We start from the raw sequence: 15095 nt of genomic DNA on the forward strand, positions 1-15095 counted from the left end.
CAAGGCGAATATTTCAATTTAAAAAAAATATATATATATTTTTAAAGGCTCTCTTTTTAATAGAACAACATCAAAACGTTGATTATTGAGCGAAACAGGGAATGTGCTCCAGTTGTGGATCAAGTTAGTTAGTTAAATAAGACAAGCATGGCTGCCTGGAAAGACAACCCAACTCCGTTTCTGTTATCTAGGATTGTTTTCTTTCTTGCTTTGCATGTGTGTTTAGCTAAATAAAATATTAGATGATATCCAGCCTAATTCCATCACTATCCCCCCCAACCCCCAAACCCCCCCCCCCCCCGCCTCCTCATTCCCCCCCCCTCCCCTTTATTCTTCCCCCCTCCCACCCCCGCTCCAATCTCATTGATCCAGGAGGAGCTAATTAGCCCTTCCCGCCGTGACTGTGTAATAGTGCGCATGCGCACTGGGCTAATTCCAGCCATTTTTTGCAGGAAACTAATTAGCAGGAATAAAGACTGAACGGTTTTTTTCCCCTTCGCTGTCGTCCAACACCGCTTTCTCCTCTTCCGTCTAACCAAGCCAAGTCGTCTGCGTTACAACCAAATACTCCTTTTTGTGTGTGTGTTGTTTTAGTTTGTTTGTTTTTTTGTTCTTAAAAAGGCTTTAAACCCCGTACTACGGATATACCTCTTCTTACTCTTTACTACTAATAATCTAGAAGCTATCTGACCAAATGGAAGTACGCGAATGGGATCTATGAAGGCGGCGTGTGGACGAAGGAAGAGTAACGCAGACGTCGAAAAATGTAAGTTTGTTTCCTGTTGAATGGGATCTACAGGAAGGTTTGTGGTTTCCGGTGGGGGTTTGAAGGCTTTAGAGCTTGACTCTTGACTGTTTTCAGGAGTGGAAGTTCTTCCCGAGAGCGTTTCATTGCTCGGTTAGTTGTTTGTTTGTTTGTTTGTTTGTTTACCTCATTCTCTGAGTCGTCCTTTCTCTGTAGACACATGAAACCACATCCCGAGTGTTTATTTGTGTACAAACATGGGCGGTGTGTAGCCTATTAACAGCCAAGCACAACAAGGAGTTGGTTAAAATGGTGTCCGATGTCGCTGGACGTCGCTCCGATGTAACAGAAGGAAGAGATCCGATACATAAAAACATAGTAACAAGATATCGAGCATGTTCTGTCCCAAAACTCCGATCTGAAACAGCTACAGAGGTCCGATCACAGCCCGGGACTTCTCCTTGTTGTCCTTCTTTATGCATTTTCTTCAGCTTTTGCCTGTGCGACCAAACACCAAGCAGGGAAACTTTGTGTCTGTGGCTAAAAACAAAATGTTCTCCAACAAATCTAAGCTCACTGTAAGCATGCTTAAAAAGATCTCCAGTTCCACCTTGTTTATTATTTTTTTTTTTTTTGTCTGGTGTCTGATCCAAATCATCATCAAACTGACTATAATCCTCTGTCTGTAGCTCTTATTATCCATCATAGCAAAAAGCATGTCTTTTTCCTGTATGGAGAGTATAGAAAGGTTCCTGTGTATGGGGAGGGGATGGTGATGTGGAATTTTTTTTTTACACACACACACACTGGGTCATTCCACAATCATCACATCATGGTGGAGAAAGGAGGGGAGGGAGCATATGCAGGGTCAAAGAGCCTAGACTCACAGGTCAGAGTTCACTGTGTTGGAGAAAGAATGGTGGGGGGGGGGAGACAGATAAGTAGTGGTGAGAGCAAGAAGCTGAAGATATGAGCTGACTGCAGGAGGAGAAGAGTCGTTCTAGATACTGCATGAATGCCAAGGTGGAAATTATACACGTGTGTGTGTGTGTGTGTGTGTGTGTGTGTGTGTGTTTCTCAATCTCTGGTGTTTGGTGTTCTCTGGAGCAGGAAGCATTTCCCTAACCTTAAAAATCCTGACACGTCGTCTACTCTTACTCACGTCGTTTTGCGTCGGATTCGTTTCGGAGCTCGCACGACTCCTAGGCGAAGGGACTGCGCGATATTATTAGTATTTAATATCGATATCACAGTGAATTCGGTTCCTGGCTGTCATCCGTACGTATATTAAGACTGAATCCACTGCAGCTAAGCGGATGTTCAATTCTGATTTCTGTACGTCTTTAACGCAAAGCAGGGTAAATATTTCCCTGTTTGAGCTGGGTATTTGTTGTGTGTAATTCGATGCGATCACATTGTCATATTTGTAAAAAACCCTGTTTGGTGGCTAGGCCAAATAGAATGTCAGACATGCGTGTGCGGTATAGAATCACACACTCTTCGGTTGTCCTTCTAGGACGCCTTTAAACGTTTCACGTAGAACCTGTAGAACACGCTAGAACCTTAGGTCCGCGTAGAACCCGTTCAGAAGAACCATTTGTTTCCCTTTTCTGCTAAAAACCTATTACATGTCGTCTACTTTACATGTTGGTTCATAGACTAAATGAATAGATAATACGTAGGTTAAAGTTCGGTGTCACCGAACCAGTTATATCTACTTTCAGTCTACTTTTTCCAGTTTCTACTAGTTGTAAGATTTTTTTCACGATTGCGTACATCTGGTCTCAGCATAATCAGTGGAAGTCTAAGGCGGGCGTCTTGTCTGTGACGAGAGGAATGACAATAAAACCTACTTGACTAGTGTTTAAACATGAGTTGTTATTCACAGATAATAACAGGCTTTATTATTTTAGTACGGTTCTGCTCATGTTGACGTCCGTGAATAATTGTCCTTCTTGCTCAGTAAAGCACATGAACACACATGGTTGAAATACTCGAAAGGTGTCGAAATGCGTAACGCAGCTGTAATTATCATTCCTCGTGCCGTTGCGAGAACTAATAGTGGTCGTGTAGAGTCGAAGCAGTTGTACGTTTGGGATATCTTTAACATGAGACGTGACGAACGAAAGGAAAAACAATCCTGTTGCACTGGGATGTTATGTAGGGAGTGTTTTATGTATTTTGCTGCTCCACCTATCGTCTTGGACTGAAGCGTTGCTGCAAATCAGTCCAAAGTTCTTCTAACTGATTACGGTTACGATGAAACGTTTCTATCCGGATGGGCGTGGTCTCTTCCATGATGACCCTGCCCCCATACCCATGGCACAAGGGCTCACTGAATGGTTTAATAAGGATGAAAATTATGTAAATCGTATGCTACAGTGACTAGCTCTCAACCCGGTCGAATAGGTTTTAGAGTGACTCCACCACCATCGTGAAAACCAGCCGAGGGAATGTTTTTAGGCAGAACGGCGCGGTTCCTGACGGTGTCCGTCGACGCCAAGGTGCACCGAAGCTGTTCGGGCAGCTTATGCTGATCTAACACCTCACTAACATGCGCTGTGTTGGTTTTCCCTTTCATTCGTCACACATCTCCACACGTCATTGTACTCGCTGAGACTGGATGACACGTTAGCAGGGTGCCCATGTTCCTCCGTGCCACGATTTGCATCCCGCAGAGATAAAAGTTAAAGATGGCGTGTAGTTCAGCTGGGAGTTTGTACGTTCAGATGTATTAAAGACGACGCTGGTGGATAAATGGTTTAACGTTCTTAATATGAAAAAGTAAATCAAGTTCAATAAAACGGTGATTTCGGTGCATCAGTGCAGCATTTTTATTTTTCTGGTCTTCGTTTTGACACTCGTACCAGGATGGCATTCTGGTTTCTGCCTCTCTAGTCTCCCCAGTTCACAGACACTAGCTGAAGTCCCCTAGATGAGAATATTTGGTGGTGTGGTGTAGCATCCAGAGTAGCTCTCACTTATATTTTATTATTAACAGTGTAATTAGTAGCATAATATTTTTTAAATGTGACCGTGTTTGTGATTATTAAATGCTACAAATGTATAAGTAAGTGAGTAATTTATAAATAAATAATTTATGGTAAGCCGTATTTCAAACCTGCAGACCTAGGTAGGACGTAGGTTATATATTTATTTACATGTTTATGTATGTAATATAAAGTAATACAGTAATCTATATAATATATAACATAATGTAAGAATAATATCTATATATACATAACACAATGTAGATATTATATAAAAAAAATATATAATTTTCTTTCTCTCTCTCTAATATGTACTATGACTATTATTAATATGAAAACATATGAATAGTAATATTTTGCATAATATTATAACAATACATATAATTTATTATTATTAAAACTAGTATTGACCTCATAGGTCTTATCAGAAAAAATCTGAATTTCACATTTTCATTAGTTTTAATATTAAAACACTTAAAAACACTTTAACGGTGGGTGTGTGTGTGTGTGTTTGGTGTTGCCGGTCTCATCACAAACCTGACTGATGTTCACACTGTAAATGTAGAGTACTTTAGTGTAATGTGTTCGGATAGAAGTCAGTCTCTATTGTGTTTTTGGAGCTTGTGTGTGTGCACGCACGCATGCGTACACTGCTGCTCTCTCTGCTTATCATAACAATGGCTGCGGTTAGTGTGCGAGCTGAACACACACACACACCCTCACTCACTCACTCACTCTCTCTCTCTCTCTCTCTCTCTCTCTCTCTCTCTCTCTCTCTCTCTCTCTCTCAATTGTCACACCACACAGTCCATGGGGCCCCCGCTTCTGAGCTTATGCCCCACTGTGTGTGTGTGTGTGTGTGTGTGTGTGTTACATTACACCACACGCTGTCTACACACGTTTAATAAAGACGGACGCATAACAGAAACGTTTCACTGATTGAGTCTCTCAATTCTCATCAGATTCCTTGGCAAATATTGAGCCACACTGTGCTCTCTGAATAAAAACGTGGTGGAGAAATTGTGTGTGTGTGTGTGTGTGTGTGTGTGTGTGTGCTGTGCTTCTATGAGGTTTAAATAGAATTTGCAGCTTATCACAGAAGCTGGAGTCAAACAAGGGTCAACACTGTAGTGTTTAGCACGAGTGAGAATTTTACAGATGAATCTTCAAGTGGCTACAGTGCGCCTGAAACACACACACACAAACACACACACACACACACACACACACACACACACACACACACACACACACATAATATTTAATTCAAATCATGTGCTGGTGAGATTATAACACCTAAACCCTTAAAGCCCTAGTTTATTACTCAGTAACTGTTCTGAATTATTCAGTAAGCACAGTGAGATTGTATTCATGAGGGTTAGGATGAGTCTTCGGCGTTGAAGAGGTTAATCATATAGGCTAATATCTTGCATATTATTGATATTGTTTTAATTGTTCTCTAATTCACTTCAAAATAGTCACAAGGAAACTATCTATTATATATTAGATTCATATTTCAACTTAATGTGTAAAAAAAAAAAAAAAATTATAAAAATATTTGTTTATTAATATGCATTTTCCACCTTAATAGATTAATAAAAAAAATAGGTTAATTAAAATTAATTCATTACGATGGAATACGGCTACAGTGTGCCATATTGTATTTATATTCATAGTATGTATCTTGAGTGGTAAAAGTTAACCGCTATAGAGAATATTGAAAGTAATATTGTTGTGTAGAGGAATGATGAGAAGTGAAGAACGCTGGATTTATAGCCATACAAACATGTATTGTGCAACCCAACCTGTTTTTTTTTTTTTTTTTTCTTTTTTTCTTTTTTTCTCTCCAAAATGTGCGTCTAAGAGCATTATTTCTTGCATAACATAACAAAGGTCTGGCATTCACTGTAAATGTGGCATTCGTGTTCGAGCGGCTGTCGTGTCTGAACACGAGGAACCAAAGAAGCGACTTGAGTGCAATCCACATGTGAGTACATGGTTATTAAGCATGAATGCACAGTCGAGCAGCAATAATGCAGAAGCTGCGAGATTACAGCCGTGCACAGGAGTGGATAACTGAAGAATACATCCAGCCATGAAGAACTGAAAACTGCTGCTGGCTTTTAAAAACACACCAGAGGTTTCGGCTCGAGACACAACGCTAGACAAACCCCCTCCCCACTAGTGCTCTGCTCCTGTCTCGTGGAAACGATAAGCCACAAATTAAACCGTAAGGGCGCGATAGAAAGAGAAGAAAGCAATCACCATCCAAAACATACATCATCTGTGAAATACGGCGGCGTCTTAATAGCACGGAGCCAACCAAATGCCTCACAACTCAAAGGACAGCGCTTGATCTTACAGCAGGACACTGACCAGAAACACACGGCTGAAGCACTTCAGAGCCAAAAGGTGGAACGTTATTGACGGGCCAAGTCGCGCCACTTGACCTAAATCCCATTTTCCGTCCATTTCATTTACTGATGACGAGACAGAAAGCGATTAAAAACGCACAAAAACTACACAGCACGAGGGTCAGATACTTTTAATCCATTGCAAAAGATTTGTATCTGAATGCTAAACATGACAATGTTAGTTATTATTTAGTGATTTACTTTTGCTTTATTAAAATGAAACCCCCTGGATTTCACATCATGTGCAGTAAACGCTGCATTGCTCGTCGTTTAATAATGATAAACAGGCTATATGTATTCTTGAGCGTTTCAGACTGATTCGTGTTAAATCAACATTATGACAAAATGGCTACTGATTATAAATACAGCAAATTATTCAGGGTGCAAGAGACCTTTACAATATACGCAAGAGGATGCAATTTTGGTTTTCTCCCCGAATTAAATGCATGAATCATGTGGCTCCAATTTAACCACTAAATAGACCTTGAATTGCTTTGGCAGTTTTATATAATAAAAGTAGCTCTGGCAGTAAAGAGCAATGAACTGAAAATGACAAAAGTGTTAAAAAGCCTAACATTTTATAAAGAAAGGTATAAACGGTGGTTCTTTTGGTCGCCGCTTCACTACTGATTCATACTTACTGTGTTGTATAACTGTAATAAACGACCCACTGATTATAGCACAGTGCTGTTTCTTGGTTCTTGGTTCTTGGTTCTGACTCGTGAGAAAGTGGTGATTAATTTCCTATAAAAGCAGCTCTGCTATTAGTTTTTACTGCAAGACAACTCAGGTTTATATTAGCGCACCCGTTCTAATACGTTATCGTTTCTATAGTAACTAATGGCTCATTCACCGGGACTCGTATGGTGGACGTGTCACGTAATCTAATTTGAATAATAAACAGATTGTCGTTATTTAACAAGGTAGAATCGTTTTTTTTTTTTTTTCTGTCTTGTGAACTTGTAGAGAAACAGAGGGAGTGGCTGTTTATAGCTGCTGTAACATAAGTAATAACAGGAGCTAAATTGAACTGTAAATTGTCTGGCGCATTGCTGCGGTATAAGATGAGTAAAACACTTCAGGACACACTGTTATAGGAGAATAATCCGCTTTAGGGAAGCAACAGCAAGGATGCTGTATGTCGGGCCACATCACACCACGCTGTTGTTGATCATTTTCCTATATCAGCAAACCACCAAATGTTTTATTCCTTATTTAGTCAATAGGCTTATTATAGTGTAGCTAGAATGCTCATACACAGTTGTGTACATGCAAGCATATATAACGCTAGCACTTGGCAATCCCTTTGCAATCGCAGAAGTAACGTAGAATCAAGTAAACTCCGCAGTATTTGCAGATTTTCCCCGCGTCACGTGACGTCATCATAACGCGCATTCAGCTAAAGTCCTCTTCGGTTCATGTGCGTCGAACACGAGTACAGCTAAAAGGTCTCATCTGCCAACAAATATCTCTGCGAAGGAGCGTGCAGAACTATTTCGTGCAAGCGCGATTTCGCTGATTCAAGCGGTTTTCTGCAAAAAAAAAAAAAGCATAAAAAAATTTAAAACTTTGAAAAAAGTCGCACCGGAATCAAACATCGTTTGGCAACAATTACAAAAAACTCTGAGCAATCCTGTACTGACTGACTCGGGTTTAACATTGCAGGTCTGTGGAGTTATCGGCTGGTTTATTGTTTTTGGTAAAAATTCACACTAACAAAGCAACAACAACAAAAAAACCCATTATGTATGAAAACCACTTTATTTTGAGCATCATGTTAAAATATTGGAGGACGTGGTGTGATCCGGTCTGTTGGGGCTAATAACATGCAGAAAGATTGTTTTGATTGTAACGGGGGGTGGGAGGGGCTATGTACTTCGCCTCGATTGACAGGGACAACACTTTATTGTACACTCATGATCTCTTGGTGATGGGACAAAACCTTAGACACTTACACCACTTGGAGCTTCCAAACAGTGTATTTTATACAGTCCAACTGTACACCAGTAAAAAGACGTTCTGGAAAAGCTCATTCGTTTGAATGGGAAAGGATACAATAAAGGAATTCAAGCCTGGGAGCAGTTTATTTGACATCCTTTAGTTATCTAGGTAAACTTCACAAACCTTGGAAGCATGAGCCAGTAGTACCTTTAGCAAAATGGAGGAACTGATAGATGTTAAGTAGCACTCATGCTAGAGATTTGCTTTGATATCTTATTAACGTTGGCTGGCGCACTTATAAAATTAGCTAGCTGGCTAAAGTTAGCACGACATTCCCTCCTAAATCACGCTAAGGCTGTATGTAATCTTATTATTATTATTATTATTATTATTCTTCACTGATTTCCTCTTGCTGTTTGAGTTTCAGAAAATGTGGATCATATCAGTAAAGCCATATTTAATGAAAAGATTTGGTGGTGTCCACTCCATTTCTATATTAACGTACAACATATAAAACATATTTAAAATATAAAAGAAGATAAAAATATATTGTTTGATTATTATCAGAATGTTTAAATCCCTCAAATTGATAACAGAAGCAATAGTTTACATTGATCTGCTTCTTTAACTAAAACTTAAAAAAAAAAAAAAACTGCTTTGACTGCGTTGGACACGGAGAGTCTCTCCTGATCCTCACTTTCTCGTTTTCTGTTTCAATCCTTTTGACCCTCGGTGTGCATTTCATTTACTTTTTTCGGGGACTTGTCATTCAAGAAACACACCAGCTTTCCATTTTGAGGTCTCGTCCTTTGTTTGGCTTTCAAGGTATAAAATCTAGAATTACAATCTTTTTGTTCTTAAAAACATTGTAAAAGCTTCTTTTTCATAATAGTCCTACCTATTCTCTCTCTCTCTCTTTCTCTCACTGCCTGTCCTGACGGATTCAGCGTTTTCTTTTTCTTTTTTTGTTAAGTCTTGTGGCCTTTCTCTCTCCCGGTCTCTTTCACTATTTTTTGAAGTCTCTTTTGCTTCCTGAATGGACTTAGTGTTTCTAATGGAAATGGTGCATTAAATCAGAGATCAAAGGCGAGCGTGAAGCAGAGGGGCAGCTGTCCAAACAGATGGGGGGGGTGGGGGGTGGAGGGTATAGGGGTTACTAAAGCTTGTGTATACACTGGCTGGTACAGGTATTAATATTGATTGGGGCTAATTTCTGAAGCCTGACATGGCAGGAGGATTTGTCCTTCTGTATAGTTTGTTACTCTTGGGAAAAAAAAAAAAAAATCATATTCCTGTGTGATGGTTTCATCCCTGTGCTTGCTTTATATTTGGTCTTTATGATCGAGAGAGTCTTAGGATTATTATTTTGACCATTCCAGAAGCACTACTACTTCTCATGTATCTGGAGAGATATTCCCAGGAAGTATGTGTATGCTCTTGATTGATATCTATGTGGCATGCTCCATGTGAGCGCTCATCTTTGCTATTGTGATACTGCATGTTTGCCTGCAAAGCCATTTTACCTAAGATTGGGTTGAGCTTTAGTCGGCTAACGCATCCGTAGCACGGTGCTAGCATCCTGCTCTGGCTTCCAGTAAGTTGCTTAGCATTTAAACTATTGATTTTCCTATAAGCACTTTAACCCTCTCTAGCAGCCAGGATCAGAAAGAGCTCAATATAACCCCCAGAATCTCAGCACAGTCTGCAGTTTTACTGCAGGGTTGAGCAATTACCCCACGTGCGTGTGGATGCACACACACGAGCACACAGATTAATAAGAGTACCCACAACCTTCTACAACAGTACACGTTTTAACTTTCACGTTAAAACCAGATGTCTCATAACTTGCCCAAAAAGCATGTTTCAGTATACGTTAGAAAAGTTCTTCAGTTGTCCCCTCGAGGGAACCCTTAAAAGGTTCTGTGCAGAACCCCAGACTGATTCTCTAACAGAAAAGGTTTCAAAGTTGAACTCCTTTTAGGATGCTAAAAAACCTTTTTAATTAACTAAAGAACTCTTAAAGAACTTTAAAAAAAAAAAACCAAAAAACCCCAAAAAACCTCTCTTCTAGATATTACAAAGAAATTGGTTGCCAATAACTTGGAGTTTGTACCACACACAGGGTATATTTGGATAATTAAGGGTTCTACACTTTGTTCTAAGGTTCCATATAAAACCTTTAAGGAAACCTCTGGAGGACAAGCTAAGAACTTTAAGCATTCTACATATTTGAAGATGAAACCTGTTTACTGTGTTTGCTAATTGGAAACTTCTTGAACATGGCAGAGGTAAAGGAACCGACAGGCAGAGATATTAAGTGAAAAGATTTTAGTGATTCCAAGAAACTTCCCTCATGTAATATTCAGCTTTCAGTGACGCAGCTTTTGCAAAGAGCTATTGATTGTAGCGTATTGTTTTGTCTCCTTGCCTATTGGTATTCTCTCTGTTATAGGAAGATCCATGATTTTACTCATCAGCTTTTGTTTAAATGAGATTTATTTCGTGTATGCCATGATTAAGATGGGTAATACGTCTATAGCGGCTGTCGCGTAAACTTTTTATTTTTATGGTAATACGGAAAAGGAGTTACTCAAACCCTGTCTGCATCTCTGTTTCTCTCTGTATAGGTCTGGCTGGGATGAGAATGTCCAGTAACTGGGAGGATGGAGTGCTGTGACTCTGTCTCAGATGACAGACCCTCTGGCCCTTGTATAAACCAGCCTCCAGGGATCTGCAGCCCACCATCTTCCATGCTACTCCTCCTACAGAGAGAAAACACCTCTCATCTGAACTCAGCCAGCCCACCTAACCAGGGTGACCCAGAGTGGAGGAAAGAAGTGAAAGGGCAAAGCAAGGAAGAACTGGGGGCTTTTGGAGATGGACATGAAGAGGAAGAGGGGATTGATAACAAACAGGTTGATGATTGTGCTGTGGGTGACTTTTTAGAGCGAAGAGGAGACATAAGAGAAGGGCATGAAAAGGGGGGTGATGAAGCTGATGAGGTAGAATGTCGGATCATCTACCAGGCTGATGGTTCTGCTTACATCCTGGAGAGCCAAAGTGAGCTGCCATGCAACGTGGTTGAATCCTCATCTCGTCCACCTTTTGTTAACACATGCCATTTCTCTTCTTCCCAAAGCTCTAACTTGAACAGCTTCCATGTCTTCCACCCTAAGAACTGGTGCCATCTGGCTGGTGATATTCTTGCTTTGCTGACCTGCCAATCCAAAGATAGAGCTCCTGCCAGAATGGGTTCTTCTGAAGCTGAGCTGGCACTGCTTGGCAAAGAACAACCCGTCCTGGTGTGCTTTTTGTGTCGCCTGTCGTTCAGCTGCATGCATGCTTTTAGAGGTCATGTTTCCCAGCACCACAGTATCATGCTTAGCATAGAGGAACAGCAATTGCTCTCGCTCGAGCACACCTGCGCCATCTTGCAGCCTGTAGGCCCCAGTAACCACCCACTCCTAAGCTTCCTAGAACCAAAAACTAGCAATGTGCCAACCAAATTAACAACCACAGCTTTAGGGCACAACATGGTGGCCATGCTAAGTCAGGAGGACAGGGAGCACCTCCAGATCTCTGAGCCAGGACTCCCTCTTCAGCCCTCTCTACCCGGAGTCCCCCTTCCTACCTCAGTGTTGAGCCCTGCCAAAGACCCTTCAACCCTGGGCAGAGAGGGCCCACAGAGAAGCAGCGATGATGGTGGAGGTAGCAGAGAAGGAGAGGAGAGGTTGAGTTCAGAGGTAGTTTCCACTGCGGAGGATGGTGCGAGCAGTATTGGCAGCAGTGGTAGACAAGGGCACATTACTGAACCGGCTCTTTCAAACCAAAGCAATCCCAAATCTCCCAACTCTGTCACAGTAGCAACCAGCTTTATGAACAACACCAAAACTCTCACAGACTCTGAGTTAGAGTGTGGAACAAGCTTTAACTGCCACGGCCCTGCTCCGGTATCCTCTACTGTGCAAACCTCGTCCACGGTCACTACTCCAAAGGAATTTTCCAACCAAGAGAGTGCGATGGAAATAGAACCAAATAACCTGTCAGAGAATTGCAGTGCCATGGTAAAAGAACCAAATGGCAAGCTGTGCAATGACAACACGCCAGATGTCACTAACTCTGACCTACCTAGTAACCATAGCAATTCTCAGTCGCCCACTGTCACCCCTCCTCTGACCCAGAATACCAAATCTCAGCTTGAGGATGGACAGGTGGATGTTGGGTCTAGGGGAAGTTTGTTAGCTGTGGGCGAGCAAGATTTTGTAGTTGGGCAGGAAACTGTCCAGGGATCTTCTTACTCTTTTGGGGGCCAAGTAAACATGGCACACTCGCGCAACTCCTGCAAGACTCTGAAGTGCCCCAAATGCAACTGGCACTACAAGTACCAGCAGACCCTCGAGGCTCATATGAAGGAGAAACACCCCGACTCTGAGGATGGACAGTGTCCATATTGTGCCAGTGGGCAGAACCACCCACGCCTGGCTAGAGGTGAGACTTACACCTGTGGATACAAGCCTTTTCGTTGCCAGGTGTGCCAGTATTCCACTACCACCAAAGGCAACTTGAGCATCCACATGCAGTCAGATAAACACCTCAACAATATGCAGAATTTGCAGTCGCAGACACGTCCAGACGCTCCAACAGTCCAGCCTAGCCCCCTGTCTCACACGCACTCCACTCAGACCCCCTCCCCATCTCCTTCTAAAGTACAGGGACGCGCATCATGGCGGTGTGAAGTATGTGACTACGAAACCAATGTAGCGCGGAACCTTCGCATACACATGACCAGCGAGAAGCATACACACAACATGCTTCTTTTGCAGCAGAATCTGGCCCATATGCAGCGCCAGCACCGGCAAAATGCTGCCGAGCTCTATCCCTACTGCCAGCCCCAGACCAGGCTTCCTGACCCCACCAGTGTGATCCAGCCAGGTGGAGAATCCGTGCAGGAGGCTCCCCGGAAGCCAGTAGATGAAGACCCTCCAGAGGCACTTTTTGAATGTGCATTGTGTGGTAATTTTTCCTCAGACAGCTTGGTTGCTCTTAGTCAACACCTGGCCATGCAACGCTCACTTCCTGATGCTGATTGGAGAGGCACAACCGGTGACGCCCACCTTTGTCGGCTATGCCATTATGCCACACCTCTGAGGGCCAACTTCCAGTTGCATTGCCAAACAGACAAGCATCTGCAGCGCTACCAGCTAGCAGCACACCTTCAAGAAGCCAGCAGACGCCATGGAAACCCAGAGGAAGAGGAGGAGTGGATGCTCAGGTGTGTTGCTGCTGGTGTCCAGGTGCAACTAAGGTGCAACGCATGCAGTTACGAGGCCAATAGCATGGAGAAGCTGAAACTACACACAATGAACTCGAGACACAAGGCCAGCTTGAGACTATACAAGGTAAATTCTTCTCAAAATGTGCTTTTGAACTATGACAGTTTAAAAAAAAAAAAAATCAAACACCTTAAAGGGTTCTTTAGGCTTGCAGCTCTGGGGGAATCTTTAAAGGTTATGTGTAGAACCCTACAACAGAAAGAATACCTTTTGCAAATGTATTCAAGAAGAACCTTGTTTAGGATTTTGAAAGCTTGAACCATTAACCATCCAAACAACCCTTGAGGGTTGAATCTTCTTTCAAACACTCTACTGATGAACAGTTCGATTGGCAATTTTCTTCTTCCAGGAAGTAAATGCTTCATGATAAGCTAACTGGTTCTAGAAAGTTGCTGATTGTTTCTCCACTCTTGACCACGTAATCTAAGACTAATAATAAAGTGATTAAAAAAAGGGTTGTTATTTAAGAAAGAAAACATCTCATTGTTGATAAATATGGTGAGGTTTTCCTTAAGGGGATTTTTATTAAACATTTATGGACGGAGTAGTTTTCACTAGGTTTTCTGCCACGGACACAGGACTGTCTTCAAGAGCAGAGGTCTTGGTGCATTCCTGTGTCTTGTTAACATGATAAGCTGCATTTTTTTTTTTTGTCTTATTAACTTGAAGAGAGAAAAAGGAGGGGCTAGTGAGGGAATAACTTTGTAGCTGCTATAACATAAGCGAAAGCAGATGATAAATTGTGGACGTTCCTCAACGTTAAATTGAACGATAAACAGTTAGAATTGCCACATGTTCTTTAATTAACTAAATTAATCGTCGACAAATCGAAACAAACTCTTTGGGACATGCTGTTATAGGAGAATTATCCATTTTGAGATGGGAACAGTGGTAAGTTCACGTTGGGCTGCATCACACCATCAGCCACGCCATTGGTTCTTTTCCTTTTTTACTTAGTGCTGCAGCTTTTGTGCTCCGAAACAAGAGTTATCAACTGCTAAGTTGTTCTCAGATTGACATCAATCTATCACATGAACACATGTCCATATTTAACTGGTAGATTATGGTTTCGCTGCAGTGTAGTCCGTCACTTTGGAAGCCAAATATATGTTAACCGTCAGCTGCGGCTGCACACCAGACAGTGCTTACGTGTGTTTCTTACTCCTATCGTCCAGCTCCAACCTGCACACGTCCACACGCTCTACAATCTAATCTTTTTTTAAACATGTAAACTGGAATTTTGCCTTTTATTAACTTGTTATAGGTAAAGTTAAGACCTTCTTTCTCATTCATGGGACTGCTGGGACAGGCTAAGCAAGCTGAGGATGGAATTGCGATCTTGCCCTCAGGCTTCTGTGGTCTGTTTAGTAATGGAGATTGATGGTGTGTTATTTTTTCCCTCTTGCTAATGTGACCCATTAGCCCAGTACATATCCAATGAGTTTAGCATTTAGTAGTAAAGCAAGCAAACCGGTCTTGCGCTCGGGGTGTGTGTGTGTGTGTGTGTGTGTGTGTGTGTGTGTGTGTGTGTGTGTGTGTGAGACTGTGTTTTAAAGAACTTACTGTTTGTCGCAGCCCACAGAAGACATTATTATGTTTGGATTGTTGGATTCTACATACCTAAATTAGTGCTAATTTTACGTAGGGAAACAAAATATGTTGGTTACTTGTT

The 15095-nt window shown here is 41.7% G+C and overlaps 1 protein-coding gene across 1 annotated transcript in view; it reads left to right on the plus strand.

Moving 5' to 3' along the window:
• The first annotated feature begins 380 nt into the window (after nt 1–380).
• Nucleotides 381–15095, plus strand: part of zfhx3a (zinc finger homeobox 3a) — a 32117-nt gene continuing 17402 nt past the window's right edge. Inside the window, exons 1-3 of the mRNA XM_053623873.1 lie at nt 381–766; nt 10718–13022; nt 13062–13489. Coding sequence (XP_053479848.1) covers nt 10754–13022; nt 13062–13489 — 2697 coding nt within the window. The 5' untranslated portion in view covers nt 381–766; nt 10718–10753. The remainder of the gene's footprint in view (nt 767–10717; nt 13023–13061; nt 13490–15095) is intronic.

This window comes from Ictalurus furcatus, chromosome 4, assembly GCF_023375685.1.
Source record: "Ictalurus furcatus strain D&B chromosome 4, Billie_1.0, whole genome shotgun sequence".
NCBI lineage: Eukaryota > Metazoa > Chordata > Actinopteri > Siluriformes > Ictaluridae > Ictalurus > Ictalurus furcatus.